Below are 15,306 nucleotides of genomic sequence, written 5' to 3' on the forward strand. Positions count from 1 at the left end.
GCCCAGGAAGCAGCGAGTATCATTACACATCCTGACCCGTTCCCAGCAGACCCCTAGCTCCTGCCCTGTCTCCGTCCTGTGAACAGAGCCTCCTACCTCTGCACCCCAACGATGAATCCCACGTCAAATTCAACAACCGTCTGCCTTTCCCCAAATGGCCTTTATTATCCGTGGGTTCTCACAACCAAATGTTGGGTGCTCTGGTACTCATTCTCCACTGGGGGGGGGGGGGCGGGGGGAGTCATTCCATTTTATGGGAGGAGAAAGGGAGGCCTCGCGAGGCGAGCATGCCGTGAGGTCACATGGAGTGAAGACTCCAGTTCCCAGGCCGGAGCCCCTGCCCACTCCAGCCGGGCCCACGGAGAAGGTTCAATCTACAGGGATCGCCAAACCGGATCTTCACGGGCTCAAAATTCAACTGGGAAAGTAAGACAAATGAGGAGTGTGCCTGTGCCTCCCCCTCCATCTGCCCCTGCCTGTGTCTGAAAGGCAGACGGAGGAAACCTGTCCCAGTGGCTCTCCCACTCCTCACCGGGCGCCTCTCCCCAACCCCCGAGGGCCCTGCCTGAGGAAGGACCCCGCCAACTCCTGCCAGCAGGTGCCAGCCTGGTTGCTTAGGGACCCAGTCCTGCCTGGCCTCATCCTCCAGGGCAAACAGCTGAGCAATCACAGATGGGGCGGAGGGGCCGTGCGTGTTTGGAAAGCTGTCCTTGCCTTTTCTGCTCACTCAGGGAGATTTTCTTTTCGGAGCGACTGGAAAAACCCACCGATTCCACATCCAGAATCTTAACAAGCTTCCCTTGGAAAACATCAGCCCTGAGATCAGCTTTCACAGACCTTGCCCCAAAGCACTCGCCCGAGTGTCCTCCAGGGCGGCCAACTCTTAGGACTCTTGTGATTGAGAAGGAAGCCCAAGCCCACTGCTCCCTCATCAACGTGCAGTGAGCACCCGCCATGCGCCAGGGACACCGTGATGAACCAGGCCGGGCCCCTCATCCAGAGAAATCACAACCCGTGGAAACAAGGGCGAGGAGAGAAAGGTGTGGTATTTGGGGAGCATAGAAGGGGGTGTTCAAGTTACAACCAGAAACGCTCTCTCAACACCCCAACTCACCAGCTCCCACATTCTCCATACAAACCCACACGTGCCCAGCCACGTGTGCAGATTAAACACGCCTACTGCCTCTCCCTGTGCTCCGGCCAACGCAGGGGCCCTGCCTCACACTCTCACTGGGAGGCGCGTGTCCTGCAGACCCAGCTCCCACTTGTCCCCCACATCAGGGCGGAGGGGACAGTCCAACACCACTCTTCACACGGGGGGTGGCGCCAGGAGGTGAGGAAACTGGGGGCTCACGGACTGGCGGTGGGTGCGATGATGATAATGGAGTATGGTGACCCAGATTCCCCGAGACTAGAACAGGAAATTGGCGAGTGAGAAAAACAGCTTCCGCCTATAGGTCACCAGGGTTTGAGATGGGCGACTTGAGCTTGTTTGGAGCCTTTCAGAACTTGGTCTCACGCAAGACACACGTGAGCAGTGGAAAGAGCATGTGTTCTGAGGTTGGACAGATGAGGAGAGGCGGGGCCACGACAGCCCCGTCGACAGAAGCCACAGGCTCAGTGATTCCAGCCTGAAGCTTCCTGCCACTATAGCTCCCTTTTCCCTCCTGTCCTGGCTTTAAATGCTCCTGATCTTAGCCAACGTATCTGGTCCTCTCGTCCCCAGAGAATACTCCAGGCCAGGCTGGGCCCCCAGGCTCTTCTCTGGGGGATGGAGCCCCCTGGAAGAGGACACCGAGGCCCCGGATGAGGACAAGGCTGGGTCCTCCAAAGCCGGAGGACCCCAAAGCCGGAAAGGGGACAGGTGAGGGCTACCTGGCAAGTCGGGAGCAGAAGGAAGAGGAGAACAGGGGCTCCTGGGCACCCAGGCTGGGCCCAGTGGGCCTGCCCTTCCAGCTCATGGGCTGGGAGCTGGAATTCAGGGCTTGATATCAGCCTCTAGTCTTCCTTCTTTTCTCAACTACGTAGGTGGGTGGATGTTGTAGGTGCCGAAGCTGCAACCGGAGCTGCTTTGGAAGAAAAAGCCAGTAGAGTCGGGGCTAATGTGAAGAAAGAGGGGTGGGTGGGAGGGAGGAATCTGAACCAACACGGCAGGGAGGGTGTCTCGGGCAAGTCCCAGGGGGTCCCGAGGAGAGGGCTCTCCTGAGCCATTCAGGTCCTCTTCCTGACCCCACCCTGGGGAAGTACCCCCTTTACAGCACTTGGCGGTCAGCACCTGCAACCCCTGCCAGGCCAGGAGGAGCTGGTAAGACGGGTCTGCTCCTTTGCAAGGTGGCAGGGCTCTCAGGGAAGGAAGAAGACGAGGACAGGCGCACGTCACCTGTGTTCTTGCTGAAAGGACCAGAGGAAGCGCCTGGGTCGCGAAGATACCGGCTGGAGCTGGGATGAGCCAAGATGTGCGGCCTCCACTACACCACACGCCAGTCCCGACCGCCAGGGGCTGTCCCTCCACAGCTCTGTCCCGCCCATGCGGTGACAGCGATGGGGGCAGCTCTGAGCGGGACGCCAGGGGCCCCGGGTCCTCAGCTCTGTCTCTATTGAGCTGTGTGAACAGGGACAAATCCTTTCACCTTCCGGGCTGCAATGTGCCACCTCGAAGCCGCGCTGGGATCTGTGATAAATGCTTGTCTTCCTTTTCAACGGGAGTAATCAGCCCACTACCAAACAGTCCCTGCACCGACGGCTCCTAGACTTCAGTATATGAGGATCACCGAGGAGAGTCTTTTCAAAAGCAGATGTGAGGGTCCTCCCTCCAAAGGTTCAGGAGCCAGTAAGGCTGGTGTGGGGCCCCTGAATCTCCATTTTCAAGAAGTGACCCGAAGAGTAATCACAGTGACGGTCCCAGCACTGAGGCCTCAGATGCTACAGAGGACCAGCGAGGCGCTGAGTGAGGAAAAGCATCTGTCCTCAAGGAGTTCCCAGGGTACCGAGGGGAGACAAGACCCCATTCCAGGAACGGCGCATCCTCCATGACGGATGGAGAGGTTCAAGGTCAAAGAGAGAGACTCCGGCCCTTCACCAAGAAAGTATGAGCGGCGCTTCCCGAGGTGATTGGCAGAGAAGGCGTTAGGAGGGTGTGTGGCAGAGACGGCTAAATGCTGGCTACAACCGGCTTCCTGTTCCACCTGGGCTCACAGACTTCATTTCCCAACCTCCTCTGTGGTTAGCTGTGGTCATGTGACCGAGTTCTGGCCAATGGCATGCGGGTGTCAGAAACACACCATTTCCGGACCTGGCCAGCAAAAATCCCCCACGTGTGATTATGGCCCCCACCTGCCGATGTGACTTTCCTTAAAGGAGAAATAGACTTTGATTGTGTTCACTGACTGAGACACGGGGGCTGATTGTTACAACTGTTAGTCCATCCTGATTATACGGGATGCAAGCACGTGGTGTCGGCTTTTGCAACCAGTACTTGGTGCTGCCTTGAACCTGAAGGAGATGCAGGTTCTCATCTTACAGGGCTTACCATCTTTTTTTTATTTTTATTTTTACATATATTTTTATTGATTTCAGAGAAGAAGGGAGAAGGAGAGAGAGAGATAGAAACATCAATGATGAGAGAGAATCGATTGGTTGTCTCCTGCACACCCCTATGGGGATTGAGCCCACAGCCCTGGCATATGCCCTTGCCCGGAATTGAACCCGAGACCCTTCAGTCTGCAGGCCGACGCTCTATCCACTGAGCCAAACCAGCTAGGGCAGGGCTTACCATGTTTGCAGAGAAAAGCAACACTGGTAAGGACCGGAGAAAACAGCCAGAGTGCTCCACAGGAGTGGAGTGCAGATAACAGCCTAAAAGAACATCCCATGTAGCTACGCCGTGAAGCCTTTTCCAGTTAGCCTTGGGCTGGGCAGGCTTCTGAGACAGCACATAAAAACACAGTTCAATGGTCCAATAGTCCTGAAGATTTTTACTTCATCTTTATTGCTCCAATTTGGAACTACGTTATTTTTAGTATTCTTTTCTTTTCTCTCATGCCAAGAAGGTCAGGGGCAGGTGTTATGCCTGAGTCTTGGTGCGCCTGCTGCTGGCATAGAGATGGGGATTTCCTTGGCCGGTCCCAGGGCCATCAAGCTTGGCTGACATCCCTGGAGCGCCACCGAGGCCCTGTCCAGGCAAGAGAAGAGGGGACAAGTGCAGGAACGGAACCAGAGTGGCTTCGTCCTCTGACCTGAGACCCCTTCCTCTGCATCTTCCTTGAATTTTTCAATGGTGTCGGCATAAAGCAGAGAAAACCTGGTGGGGGAGAGGGGAGTGTGTTCTGCGTGTGCTTAAATGTGATATTTAACCAGAGGTAAAGTCAACCTTCTATTTTCCGTATCCAAAGAGAACACACCAGGAAGGCTCTCCAGCAAGCGGTATTTTAGGATAGGCACTGAGAACTTTTAAATGATTAAAGGTGTAAGTCTCTGGAACTGATGACAGGTTCCTCCTGCTAGTTTTAAATGTAGGGCCAGTGTTCCTCTAGCAGTATGCCTATGGAAGGGAGGGATGGGAAGGACCACATAGAATGGAGAGATGGGAAGAACCTATGGAATGAAGGATGGGAAGGACCTATGGAATGCAGGGATGGGAAGGACCCTTTAACCCCTTTCCCAGCCTGAGGTCATTAGGGTCTATTTTGTACAAGGTTCTGAAAGGACAAGGCCTACGTTTGTCCCAGCCACTCACTGAGTGAAGAGGATCAAGAAGAGCACTTGACAAGGAGTCCAAGAGGGATGTCAGTCTTGGCTCTGCCCGACCAGATATGTGGCCTGACGAGGTCCTCCTTACTCTACGGGCCTCCGTTTCTCCATCTGTGAGATGAGGCACTAAACCAGGTCTTGGCGTTCTGCAAGCAACAGGCTGTAGTGTCCTCAGTGCACACCCGGTGCTGCGCAGGCCTGGCGGCCTGGGCCCGGAGGCTGCTGAACGCGCAGTGCCTGTGTCCCTGCTCAGAGGTCAGCCCCTACCCTGCCACCTGCAGGCATTCGGGGGATGAAGGAGTAGAAGTTGGCCCCACTTCCGGGGTCAGAGCCCAACAGGAATAAAGGAGCAACTGGCCTCAGAGTCACCAGCCCCACAGAGTGCTGAGCCCTGCCTCGTTCAGGACTAAGACAGAAAATCTCTGGGCCGGGAGGCAAGAGAAGGAGGCTCTCATCTTGGGTCTCCCATGACCTTGCTGTGTGACCCTGGATGCACCCCTCAGCCCCCGAGACTCCTATAGCTTAGACTGGAGGGGTGGTGTGTGCATTTGGGCTGCCCCTCTGAGCACCGGGGGAGGGGGTTTCCACACAAGCTGCCAGGAGCCCGTGGAGAGCACGGCCCCGGCCCCCGAAACTGCACCTGGGGTGACTCAAACCTCCCTGCCCCTCCAGCTGAGGCACGGCGCCCCAGGAAGCTGCCATGTTCTGAAAGGAGAGAACAAGCGAGGCCTGTTCCCATGGTCTCTCTGGCTGTCTCTCCACCTTCCCACCTCCCACCAAGGGGCTGGGGAGAGGCACGGGGAGCTCTGGGAGGCTGCTATGCCTGCTCCCAGGTGGTGGTGCCCAGCCCAGCCCAGCCCAGCAGCGAGGCCTGCCCACAGCCCCGCTCAGCCAGGCCAGGCCCGGAGACGCAGGTTGCTCTGGCCGCTATTTATAGCCGCCAGCCTCTGCTCTCCCCGATGGGGGCCTCAGTCTCTCAGCGACAGGGAAACACACAAATGCCTTTCCTTGGAGACAGGAAAAGAAATCCCCTGAGGAGCTCGGATGTGATCTCGTTGGGCAGGAAAAAAAGCATCGTTAGGGGTCAGACTGGGGTCAGAGTCTGGCCCATCGCTTTGAAACCCTTTCCAGAAGCGCTCCGAGGGAGAAGAGAGCTGAAAATATTATGAAAGGTGGAAAAACACTCAGCCGGATGAAAGGCTACAACATCTGGCTGCAGCTCACCCAGCCCCTTGGTCAGCCACACACCCCCTTGCGCTCCTTCAGCTGGGGCCAGCCCAGCAGGGCTGCTCTGGATGCTGGCCTGGTGCTGGGGAAGACGGTCCCTGAGGTGGCGGTTCTGAATCTCCAGGCAGAGGCGAGGGGATAAAGAGGGGCCATGCCCACCGCCCACCCTTTAGGAAGCATCAAGCCCCGAGTTTCAACAAAATGAGTTTCTGAGAAGGGAGTCCTGCCCCCCGAGGGCTCACAGGTGGCAGCACGAGGCAGGAGATGCGCAGAGGCCCCTGTGCAATGAATGGATCAAGAACCAGACAAGGAAGAGCTGAGGTGGGCGCCAAGCCAAAGGTGCCTTTTCAGGGGTGCGGCTAGGAAGGGGAGCTTTTGGGGAGGGGGGTGAAGAGGGAAAGCTGTTTGGGCCAAGGAACAAGTCACCCTCTGCCCAGCATATTTTCTTGGTAGGTAGTTCTACTTCTCCCAAGAAATACCAGAAACAGCTGCCTTTTTCATCCGCCAAGAGAAACGCCAGATTTGCGGCGTGTCCCCCCACCCCACCCCACCCCCAATCATGCAAAAAGCCCACATTCTAGGACCCGGCTCACAGCCGAGCTGGCAGCAAGTGCGGCAGCTGAACTTTGTTTGAAAACAGGAACCATCTCCTCCCCAGGCAGCAGCAAAGCTCTGGAGCCACGCTCTGAACCGCTCTGAACCCCGGGCGCACGTCACGATGACCTGGGCAGCTTTTCAAGGCCCTGCTGCCCAGGCTGCGCCCCTGGCCGATTCAGTCCGACTCTCTGAGAGCCCCATTTCCTAAAGCTCCCCAGGCGGTTCCAGGGCGCAGCTAAGATGGAGAATCACTGGCCTAAAGACCCCAGACAGCCGGAGTGCCTGTGTGTGTGTGGGGGGGGGGGGGCGGGGGGCAGAGGGCGAGGAGGGATCCACACCATCAGGCCAGAACCCCCAAAAGAGAGCAGACACCTCCCTTCCCCAGCCATGCTGTTCTGCATAAGCCCCCCCCCACCCCCACCCCCCCACCGCCATCCCTCCAGAACAAGCCCTGCTCTCCAGCCTCATGAGGGGCGCCCGGAGGACAGGCACGGGGTCGAGGGGCCAGTGTTAGGGGGCTCCTTCCAACACGAAAATCAAGACCTCTCCTTTGGTTCCCGCGTGTCCCCTCACAATGGAAAAGCCCATTCATTTGATGCCGGGGACCCAGCAAATTGGGGGCCCCCAGGCAGGATGAATTAGTAACCAAGGAGGCCTCAGCGCCGGGCCTGGGGAAGCTGGGGCTAATTCTACACGTACAGGACTGACGGCTCCATCGGTGATGAGCCTGCTCCCGCCCGTGACACTGACCAGCTCACTCCGGTCTACAAACAGGTCCTTGGAGGTCAGCTCTCCAAGGCCCTGGGGAGCGCTTCTCCCATAAAGAATGAAACAGGTAGCCAGGCAGTGCTCTGTCACCACTCAGCCAGGTCTGTGGCCATTTGCTGGCTGTGCGGCCACTTGGGGAGGGGGGAGGCCAGGGGAGGTGTGCGGGGTGTGGAGGGGCTGACAGCTTTAGGGAGCACAGAGAACCCCATTAGGAAACGCATGCAAAGCCCTTTAGGTTCCGTCCAAGCCACCCAGGAAGTAAAAATGGTGGTGGGACAACCACCTAAGAAAGAAGTTTCCGTTGCTTCTGAAAACACCCTGGGCCTCTGCCAAGTAGCTGGACTGCGTCTTAAGCTGGTTTCTGGCCATTCGCAATAGGGAAGTCTCAACCTATGGAAGTTTATCCTCCGGGGGGACTGGCCGAAATCCACTTTCTATCTAGAGCTTCAAAGCTCGGATTTGGGGGGTGGGGGGGTGACGAAAGAAAGAAAAAGGAAACAGTTGCCCATCACTCTCCCAGCCCCAGGTGAGCATGTGGCCAACCCCCGAGTCAAGCGCAGTCCCCAGATTCTGGAGAGCCATTTTGCCAAGGTCTAGGGACAGGAAACGCCGAACAGAGCATGAGAAAGAGAACCTGTTTTGCTGGTGGTCCCCGAAGGGCTCTGGAACCAACCTCTGGTCTGCCCAGCCGGGTTCTAGAGAGCCCCCAGGCAGCTGCCCACCCACCCCGGCAGCACATGGCTCTGCCTGTTTGCCGGAGCAACGCTGCCCTCGGAGACCACAGAGGGCACCCCGCACGCACCCCGACCCCCGCCCAGGAAAGTCTCTCGTATCCGAGTAAGTTTACCTTCGCAGAATGTTTGCTCTGCACATTCTTGAAGAAGGTGGTCTTGGCCGTGAAGAAGCAGTCCTCCAGCTCCTCCTCCAGGCTGCAGTACCCACTGCTCATGCTGCTGTCCACCGTCATCTAGCCGCGCGCGGACCGCAGCGCACCGGCCGGGCCGCCTGGGGATGCGGCGCCCGGAGCCGAGGCCCCTCCCGGCTCTGCGGTGCCCGCTGCCTGGGGATCGCACCCCGGACCCGCGTGGCTCCAGCGGCGGGGTCCCTGCTCCCTTCCTGGCGCACCCACCGTCAGCGGCTGCAAACACAGGTCCGACCCGCCGCGCTCGCCCGCTCACCTGGCCTCTGCGGTTTCACGGTTTTTCACGTCCTGGGCGCCCGCTCCCTCCCTCCTCCTGGAGCGCAGAGCGCCATCGCCACACCTCCCCCGCCTGCCTCCCTGCGCCTTTCCTGCCCGGGGCCGGCCAGGGCGCCTCTGAAGCCACTTCCTCTCGCAAGGTTCCTCAAAGCGGCGCTCAGCTGTCACGGCGCCCCTCCCTCCCCTGCGCCTCTCCACCCACTCGGTGCCACCGGACCTAGGGCACCTCAGGTCGGATTAAGGATGCAGGGGAGAAATAGACCAGGATGGGCCCGAGGCGGGGGTGGGGGGCGGGACTCCCTCTGTCCTCTCTTCAGCCTCCTGCAGACAGCTCATTCTCATCACCCATGACGCTCCCGTTCAGGGTGGAAGGTGCTATAAGGTCAACCGACCCTCCCCCCCCCCCCCCCCCCCCCGCCCGCCCTCTCATTCCCTAAGCACTGGGTGCAGAAGCCTAGTCCATCAGGGGAGTTAGAGCAGACACTGGAGAAGAAGGAAATCTTGGCCTGCCTGGAGAGCAGCAATAGTTTTACTTGGAAATGCCAGAAGACACTGCGGGGGTGGGGGATAGGGGGGCGGGGCACAAGCATATGCAAATCACATGCAAAGTTATGGCAACCTGGAGAGAAGCAGCCCTTCCACACCAGGGACCTTGACCTCTGGGAGCCTCAGGGAACTGGAGGCGCCTGCAGACAACACCCTGTTGTTTGTGCATTTCCCTGACGGCCTGGCCAAGAGGGGGTTTTGCCAGACCTTGTCCTCACCACCATGGACAGCTCATTTACATTTCCCCATCGGACTGGGTGAAGGACACCCTTCACAGCAATTAGGGCACCCCACGCAGGTCCCCCCACCCCACACACACACAACTTCCCAGACCACGTTCGTACACAGTAGTTATAGCTGCCAGTGTTCACACGGGGGCTGCATGTGCCAGGCACTTTACATGCAGCTTGTCATTTAACTTTCCCAACAGCCTGGAGGTAGATTATTATTCCCATTTTATGGATGAGGGAACTGAGGCTCAGGGTTACACAGCAGGACACGTGTGCCGGGACAGATGCAGGCCTGTGCTATTCTAGGGCCTATGCTCTTAGCCACTGCGAGGCAGTCCTTCAGCAGAGGTGGGACTGTGTCCATGTGTACTCTGCCATCTTTCCATCCAGGGCAGCCCGGAGTCCCAGAAAAAGAAGGCAAAGCCTTCAGAGCCTGGCGATGCTGGGGCACTGTGCCCACGGGGCCTGATGGCCTGTGGACCCTCGGAGCCCCAGAGAGCGCCTGAGAGGGGTCATCAGGACGCTCTCCAGGTCTGTGTGGCTTTTCCCGCAGCTCGGAAACAATGCGGTCCTGGGCACAAGTTGGGCAGAGGGCTAGACTCAGCCCCGACACCAAACGGCCAACTCCATTTTAAGCTCTGGTTACTTTTCTAAGGAGCCCGCTCCCTCCTCCACCTTAGCCAAATCTGTCTGTGCTCCAGGGGGTTTCAAACTGCAGCCCAATTTGGCTCCATCCTCCCACACGGTCTTTCTCCCAGAAGCCTGTGAGGCCTGGCAGGCAGGAGCTGGCGAGAGCTGAGAGCCAGCACCTAGCTGCTGGCCGCCTGGGCTCAGAAGGCCCTCCATACCAGGGGCTGCCTCCCGGGACAGGGAGGTAGTGAGGGGAGCAGAGGTGGGGGCCTGAGGTGAGCTTCGGGCTGCTTGAGGGGGAAGAGCTGACGTTGATGGGGTTGAAAGTAGGTTCTGGCTTTGTCTGGAGCAATCTTTTCTTCAAATGAGCATTTTAGAAACTATTTTGGGGGGAGCGGGGTTTTCCCCAGAGACAATGCTTCGGGCAAGGAGGCTGGTATTGGCTTTGGCAGTACCTCCAAGTCCAATGCCAACATGATGAATCCTGCAAAGAGGGGGCTCGGCGGGATCCCGGCCATCACTAGCAGCCCCCCTGCTTGGTCCAGCCAGCAAAGAAACACACTTTTCCTTTGTAAAAGGGACTTCTTGCTCAGTGGGAATCCAATATTTCAGGGGAAAAAACAGGCCCAGAGTCTCTGTGGCCGCACTGTGTCCTCGGAGTCACGCAGGGACCTCTGCAAAGCCACTGCAGTGTCACGCGTCAGAATGTGCATCTTAAAATACAGCCAGTGCCTTTTTTTAAACAGCAAGCCAGAGCGCCCCGGGAGTCCGCACGGGCCCCTCCATGTGAGCCTCACACCAGAAAGCCAGACGCGGTCAGGAAAAGCTCTAAGTGACACCGTGTTCTTTTCGGCGTCGCTCCGGGCCATCGCAAATATTATGAAATCGTGATGTCTCAACAGGGCTTTTCAAAGCCCTTTTATCAGCCGTTGCTTCACTGAGGTTGCTCTAGAGCTTCGAGAGCAGCTACTGTCCCCTTTTCACAGATGAGGAAACCGAGCGGAGCCACATGGTCCATCACAGCTCAGTCCTTTCAGAGCCTCTGAACTCCCTGTTAGTGTGTCTCGGGCCCTCGTCACCTGTCGATGAATCTAGGCCCAGAGAATCTAGGCTCCTGGAAAAAGTCAGCAAAACAGACTGTGCTGGTGAGGATCCCGGGACAGAAGAAATCCGCAGTGAGCACATATAATGCCATAAGCTGGCCGGCCTCCAGGAGGAAAACCCAGGCTGAAGCCCCAGGGTCCTAAAGAGAGAAGACTGGGTTCCTGGCAGTGTCCAGTGGCCCCTTCCCTATGAATAACCAGCAGTAGCGATAACCTGGCAGGGAGTCCAGGGGGTGAAGGGGACACAGAGAGCCTCCTTTTATGCACCTGGAGGTGAACACACAAAGGATGGGAACCGGCTGTCCTTGTCCCTGGGCCCAGGAAGGGGGGGCTGCACCTTAAGCAGCACATCCGGAACCCTAAATCCACAGCATCGTGCTGGGGTTCAGGGGCCCCGTTGAAATGGTGAGTGGGTGACTTTCCCGTCCCAAAGGGTCAGGTGATGAAAAGCATGATGTTAGCTTTCTTCCTTCTCCAATGCAACCTGACATGTGGCCGGCTCCCACTGTGAGATCCTCCCCGTGGTTCTTTTTGCTCCAGAAAAGCTGTGACGTAAAAGCTGGTTCTCTAGTCCCAGCGTGAGCGACCTCCCTGCCGCCTGGTTGCCCAAGTTCCCCTTCTAGACCAAGATCTGATCACGTTGTTGTAACATAAAACTACCTGTGGGGAGCCGATATAGGGTTAAGCCTTGGACTGACCTGTGGGCAAAGTCACAAACAATTCCCAGCTTAGAGGGCACAGTCCTCTTAGCATAATTAGGCTTGACCTTATGAGGCTCTCTAGATCTTATCTGGGAAGCTAATGGGCTGAGGGAAGTGTAACTATGGTCAAAACAAGAGAAACTCACAAGAACTGTGTAACTATAGAAACCACTACCTTGTTTACCTCTCCCTATAAAATAAAGGCTCAGCTTGCCTTAGGATCTTTCTCTGTGGCCTCAGCCAGGCACAGGGAAGATCCACAGAGACTAAGGAAAGCTAGAGAGTTCTGAACGCTGTCTCCGTGTAAAACATTCTTTGCCGACTCCGTCCACACCTTTGGGAACCCCTGGACCACTGGGGCAGGACCCCAGCAACTACCTAGTCCATTATCAACTAATAATTATTGAATAACTACTGTGTGTCAAGCTCTAGTTGCTTATTCTTTCATACAGCCATCTATCAAATATTTACTGAGCACCTTCTACACGGCAAGCGCTAGCCTCGGTGTTCAAGTTCAGGCTCGAATACGGCATCTGCCCACTCGAGGGGTGTCAGAGATGGAGAGCAGCATTCAGGGGCTGAAAACCATATTTTTAAATCATTAGTCGCCACCATGTGCAGGCAGTGTACTAATCACCTGATGTGCTTCATTTAACTGAATCCCCACAACAAACCGACGAGGAAGCTACAGTTATTCTCTCTGTTTTGCAGAGAGGGAGGCAGATGAAGTCACCTACTCATAGTCATACATGCGACGGTGCATGTATGGTGGAGCCGAACCAACCCAGCTGGTCTGGTGCAGAACCCGGGGCCCGGAACACCGGAGTCCTGCGTGAAATCACAGCCCTTCACAAACAGGTCAGGACCTACTTCCTCGGTCCGGTCCGTCTGTGCCCCTGTCTTCCCTGTAGCTCCCTGGGGTTTTCTGGAGTTCAGTCATGGACTGTCTTCTTCCCCTACGTGCCCATGTCTCCAGGGGCCCCGAGTCTCCTCCATGCCAGTGGTATCCACCACACCCACAGGCTCAAGTCTCAGAATTCTTGGTCTCCAGGCAGCTCCAGGTGGGTACCTGCTCACTGAGCACCCAGCCCTCCCCCTGCAGCCTCGCTCTTCCCTGCCTCACTCCCACCTGCTCCTTCCCCCAGGTCTCTCCTATCTCCAGGAATGCCACAGCCCATATTATTGCAAAGCCTCCCAGGAGTTTTCCTGTTCCCATCTGTGCCTCCTTCACACTCCCTGCCGCCTTGTTGCCCAAGTTCCCCTTCTAGACCAAGATCTGATCACCGTTGTTGTAACATAAAACCTTCTAGTCCGTTATCAACTAATAATTATTGAATAGTTACTGTGTGTCAAGATCTAGTTGCTTATTCTTTCATACATCCATCTAACAAATATTTACTGAGCGCCCTCTACATGGCAAGCGCTAGCCTCGGTGTTCAAGTTCAGGCTCGAATACGGCATAGTCCCCGCCTTCTCATAACGTGCAGTCTAGGAGGACATGAAATAAGAAATTATAACTAGACTCACCGAACTCTTACACATTTCATTATCTCAATCCTCACAGCCCTGCCAGAAGGTAATTTACAGAAGAGTAAACTGAGGTTCAGAGTGGTCACACAGCAAGTAAACGGTAGATTCAGACTGCAAACCCAGAGCCTCTGCGTCTGACAATTTTCCATTGTAACTGCTGTCCTTCCTCCAATGACTCCAGTCTGAGTGGGTCCTTCAATGCCGAGTCAACAGTTCATACTCATCTCCAGCCACAATCAAGGTTCCCTCGATTCACTTTCCCAGCAGCCACCCTGCCCTCTTGTGGTTTGGTTCTTGCCTGTCAATATCTTCCTCCTGACTTCCTGATCCATATTCGCCAATAACCACTACATGCCTCTCTGAAGCAACCTTTCCCAGGTGTCCTCTCTGGGTTGCATCTTAAGAACGCTACCTCCTACCCCGAGAAGAGCATTTGACAGCACGAAACCGACTGTGCACAGCGGAGAGCTCCGTTTCTCCCCAGATGGCTTCCTGTTCTAAGAGGCAAGCGGCTGCACACCGTTTAGGTTAGACTCGCAGAAGGTTCGCTTTCTCGGGGGTTCTAGCCCACACTGCACTTCTCTTGCTCGGCTGCCAGGCTAGCAGCTTCGATAGGACACTCAAAGACACTGCGGCGGTTACATGAGCCACGGCCCTGAAGAGCTCCTGCCGGGGCTGAGTCAGGCCCCAGGAGTCTGCCTTCCAATTGTTCTCCTTTAGGAAGACTAGAGATGCACAAAAGGTGTGTCTGATCAACACCGCATCTCTCAGGGCCCCTCTCCAGGCAAGGCCAGTCCTCCGATGGCCAGGGCAGAGTGGTCACCGTGGGAACAGATCTTGTCCTACTACACATAGAGAGAGGGCTCTGTTGACTCCTCAGAGCCTCAGGCCTGACCTGGCCCAGCCAGAGGTCATCTCAGGCAGCCTATTGCTTCCAGGATAGAAGCCGTGGCTGGGGCCGTGAGGAACACAGAGAAATGTCACCAGTGCTTAAGGATTTCTAGAGAAATAAATACTAGAGCTCCATCCTCCTCAGAGCCAGGATCTTAAATAAATAGTTCCTGTTTGGAAGCCTTCCAGCTCTGCCTGGCCAGAAATGGGCTCCCGTGGGTCGGCCTGAGCTGTTCAGATAGGCTCTGGGGCAGCTCCTGTGGGAGGCTAACTGACTACTGAGGTCAAATCCCTGACAGCTTTGGCCGGCACCTCTGGCTTCTAGAGCATGGAGGGAAATCTGTGGGGAGTGGAGTGGCCGTCCCAGATGTAGCCATAGCTTAGAGAGAGGCTGGGGACTGGCTCCTGCCTTTGGCACATGTAGGTAGGCTGGCAGTAAATGAGATAAAATGGAATCATAAAGTATATTTAATTAATCCAAAAGAAGACAAAAAAAAAAGAGAACAAAGACCAGATGGGACAAATAGAAAACAAATAGTAAGATGACAGACTCAAATCTACTTGTATCAGTATTCACATTAAATGTAAATGATCTAAATAACCCAATTAAAGGGCAGAGATTATCTAACTGGATTAAAGAAACAAAGATCTAACTATTTGCTGTCTATAAGAAATGACCTTTAAATACAAAGACACAAATAGCCTAAAAGTAAAAGGATGAATAAAGAAATACCATCCTAATGGTAATCAAAAGAAAGCTGGATATCAGACAAAGTAGATTTCAGAGCAAAGAATATAACCAGGGATAAGAAGGTTATTTTGTAATGTAAAGGGGTTAATTAACAAGATGAAATAATCATTCTAAATGTTTATGCACTGAATAATGGAGCTTCAAAATACAGGAAGCTAGAACTATATGGAGAAATTGGAAAATCCACAATTAAAGTTGGAGATTTCAACATACCTCAATAATTGATAAGCAAGAGGAGCACATGATATGCCTCAATGAATAGCAGCCACTGTTATCAACCACGATTCAATTTGATCAATATTTACGGAGCATTTCAGAGGGGCGCCAGGCCCCAGAATCCCCTGAGGTGTGCAGTATCCAGAGGGCCTGTTAGGAAGAGGGACAG

At 55.4% G+C, this 15,306-nt stretch overlaps 1 protein-coding gene across 2 annotated transcripts in view; it reads right to left on the reverse strand.

The window, feature by feature from the left end:
* RASSF5 (Ras association domain family member 5) overlaps positions 1-15,306 on the reverse strand; it is a 68,570-nt gene that overhangs the window by 20,864 nt on the left and 32,400 nt on the right. The window contains exon 1 of one of the 2 annotated variants that reach the window (XM_070396232.1): positions 8,189-8,642. The exons of the other annotated variant lie outside the window; for it this stretch is intronic. Within the exon in view, the coding sequence (XP_070252333.1) occupies positions 8,189-8,308 (120 nt within the window). The 5' untranslated portion in view covers positions 8,309-8,642. Of the gene's footprint in view, positions 1-8,188; positions 8,643-15,306 lie in introns of those variants that run through there. 2 annotated transcript variants of the gene reach the window in all.

The sequence above is a fragment of the Myotis yumanensis genome, unplaced genomic scaffold (assembly GCF_028538775.1).
Source record: "Myotis yumanensis isolate MYYU_CA2020_CCGP unplaced genomic scaffold, mMyoYum1.0.hap1 SCAF_17, whole genome shotgun sequence".
NCBI lineage: Eukaryota > Metazoa > Chordata > Mammalia > Chiroptera > Vespertilionidae > Myotis > Myotis yumanensis.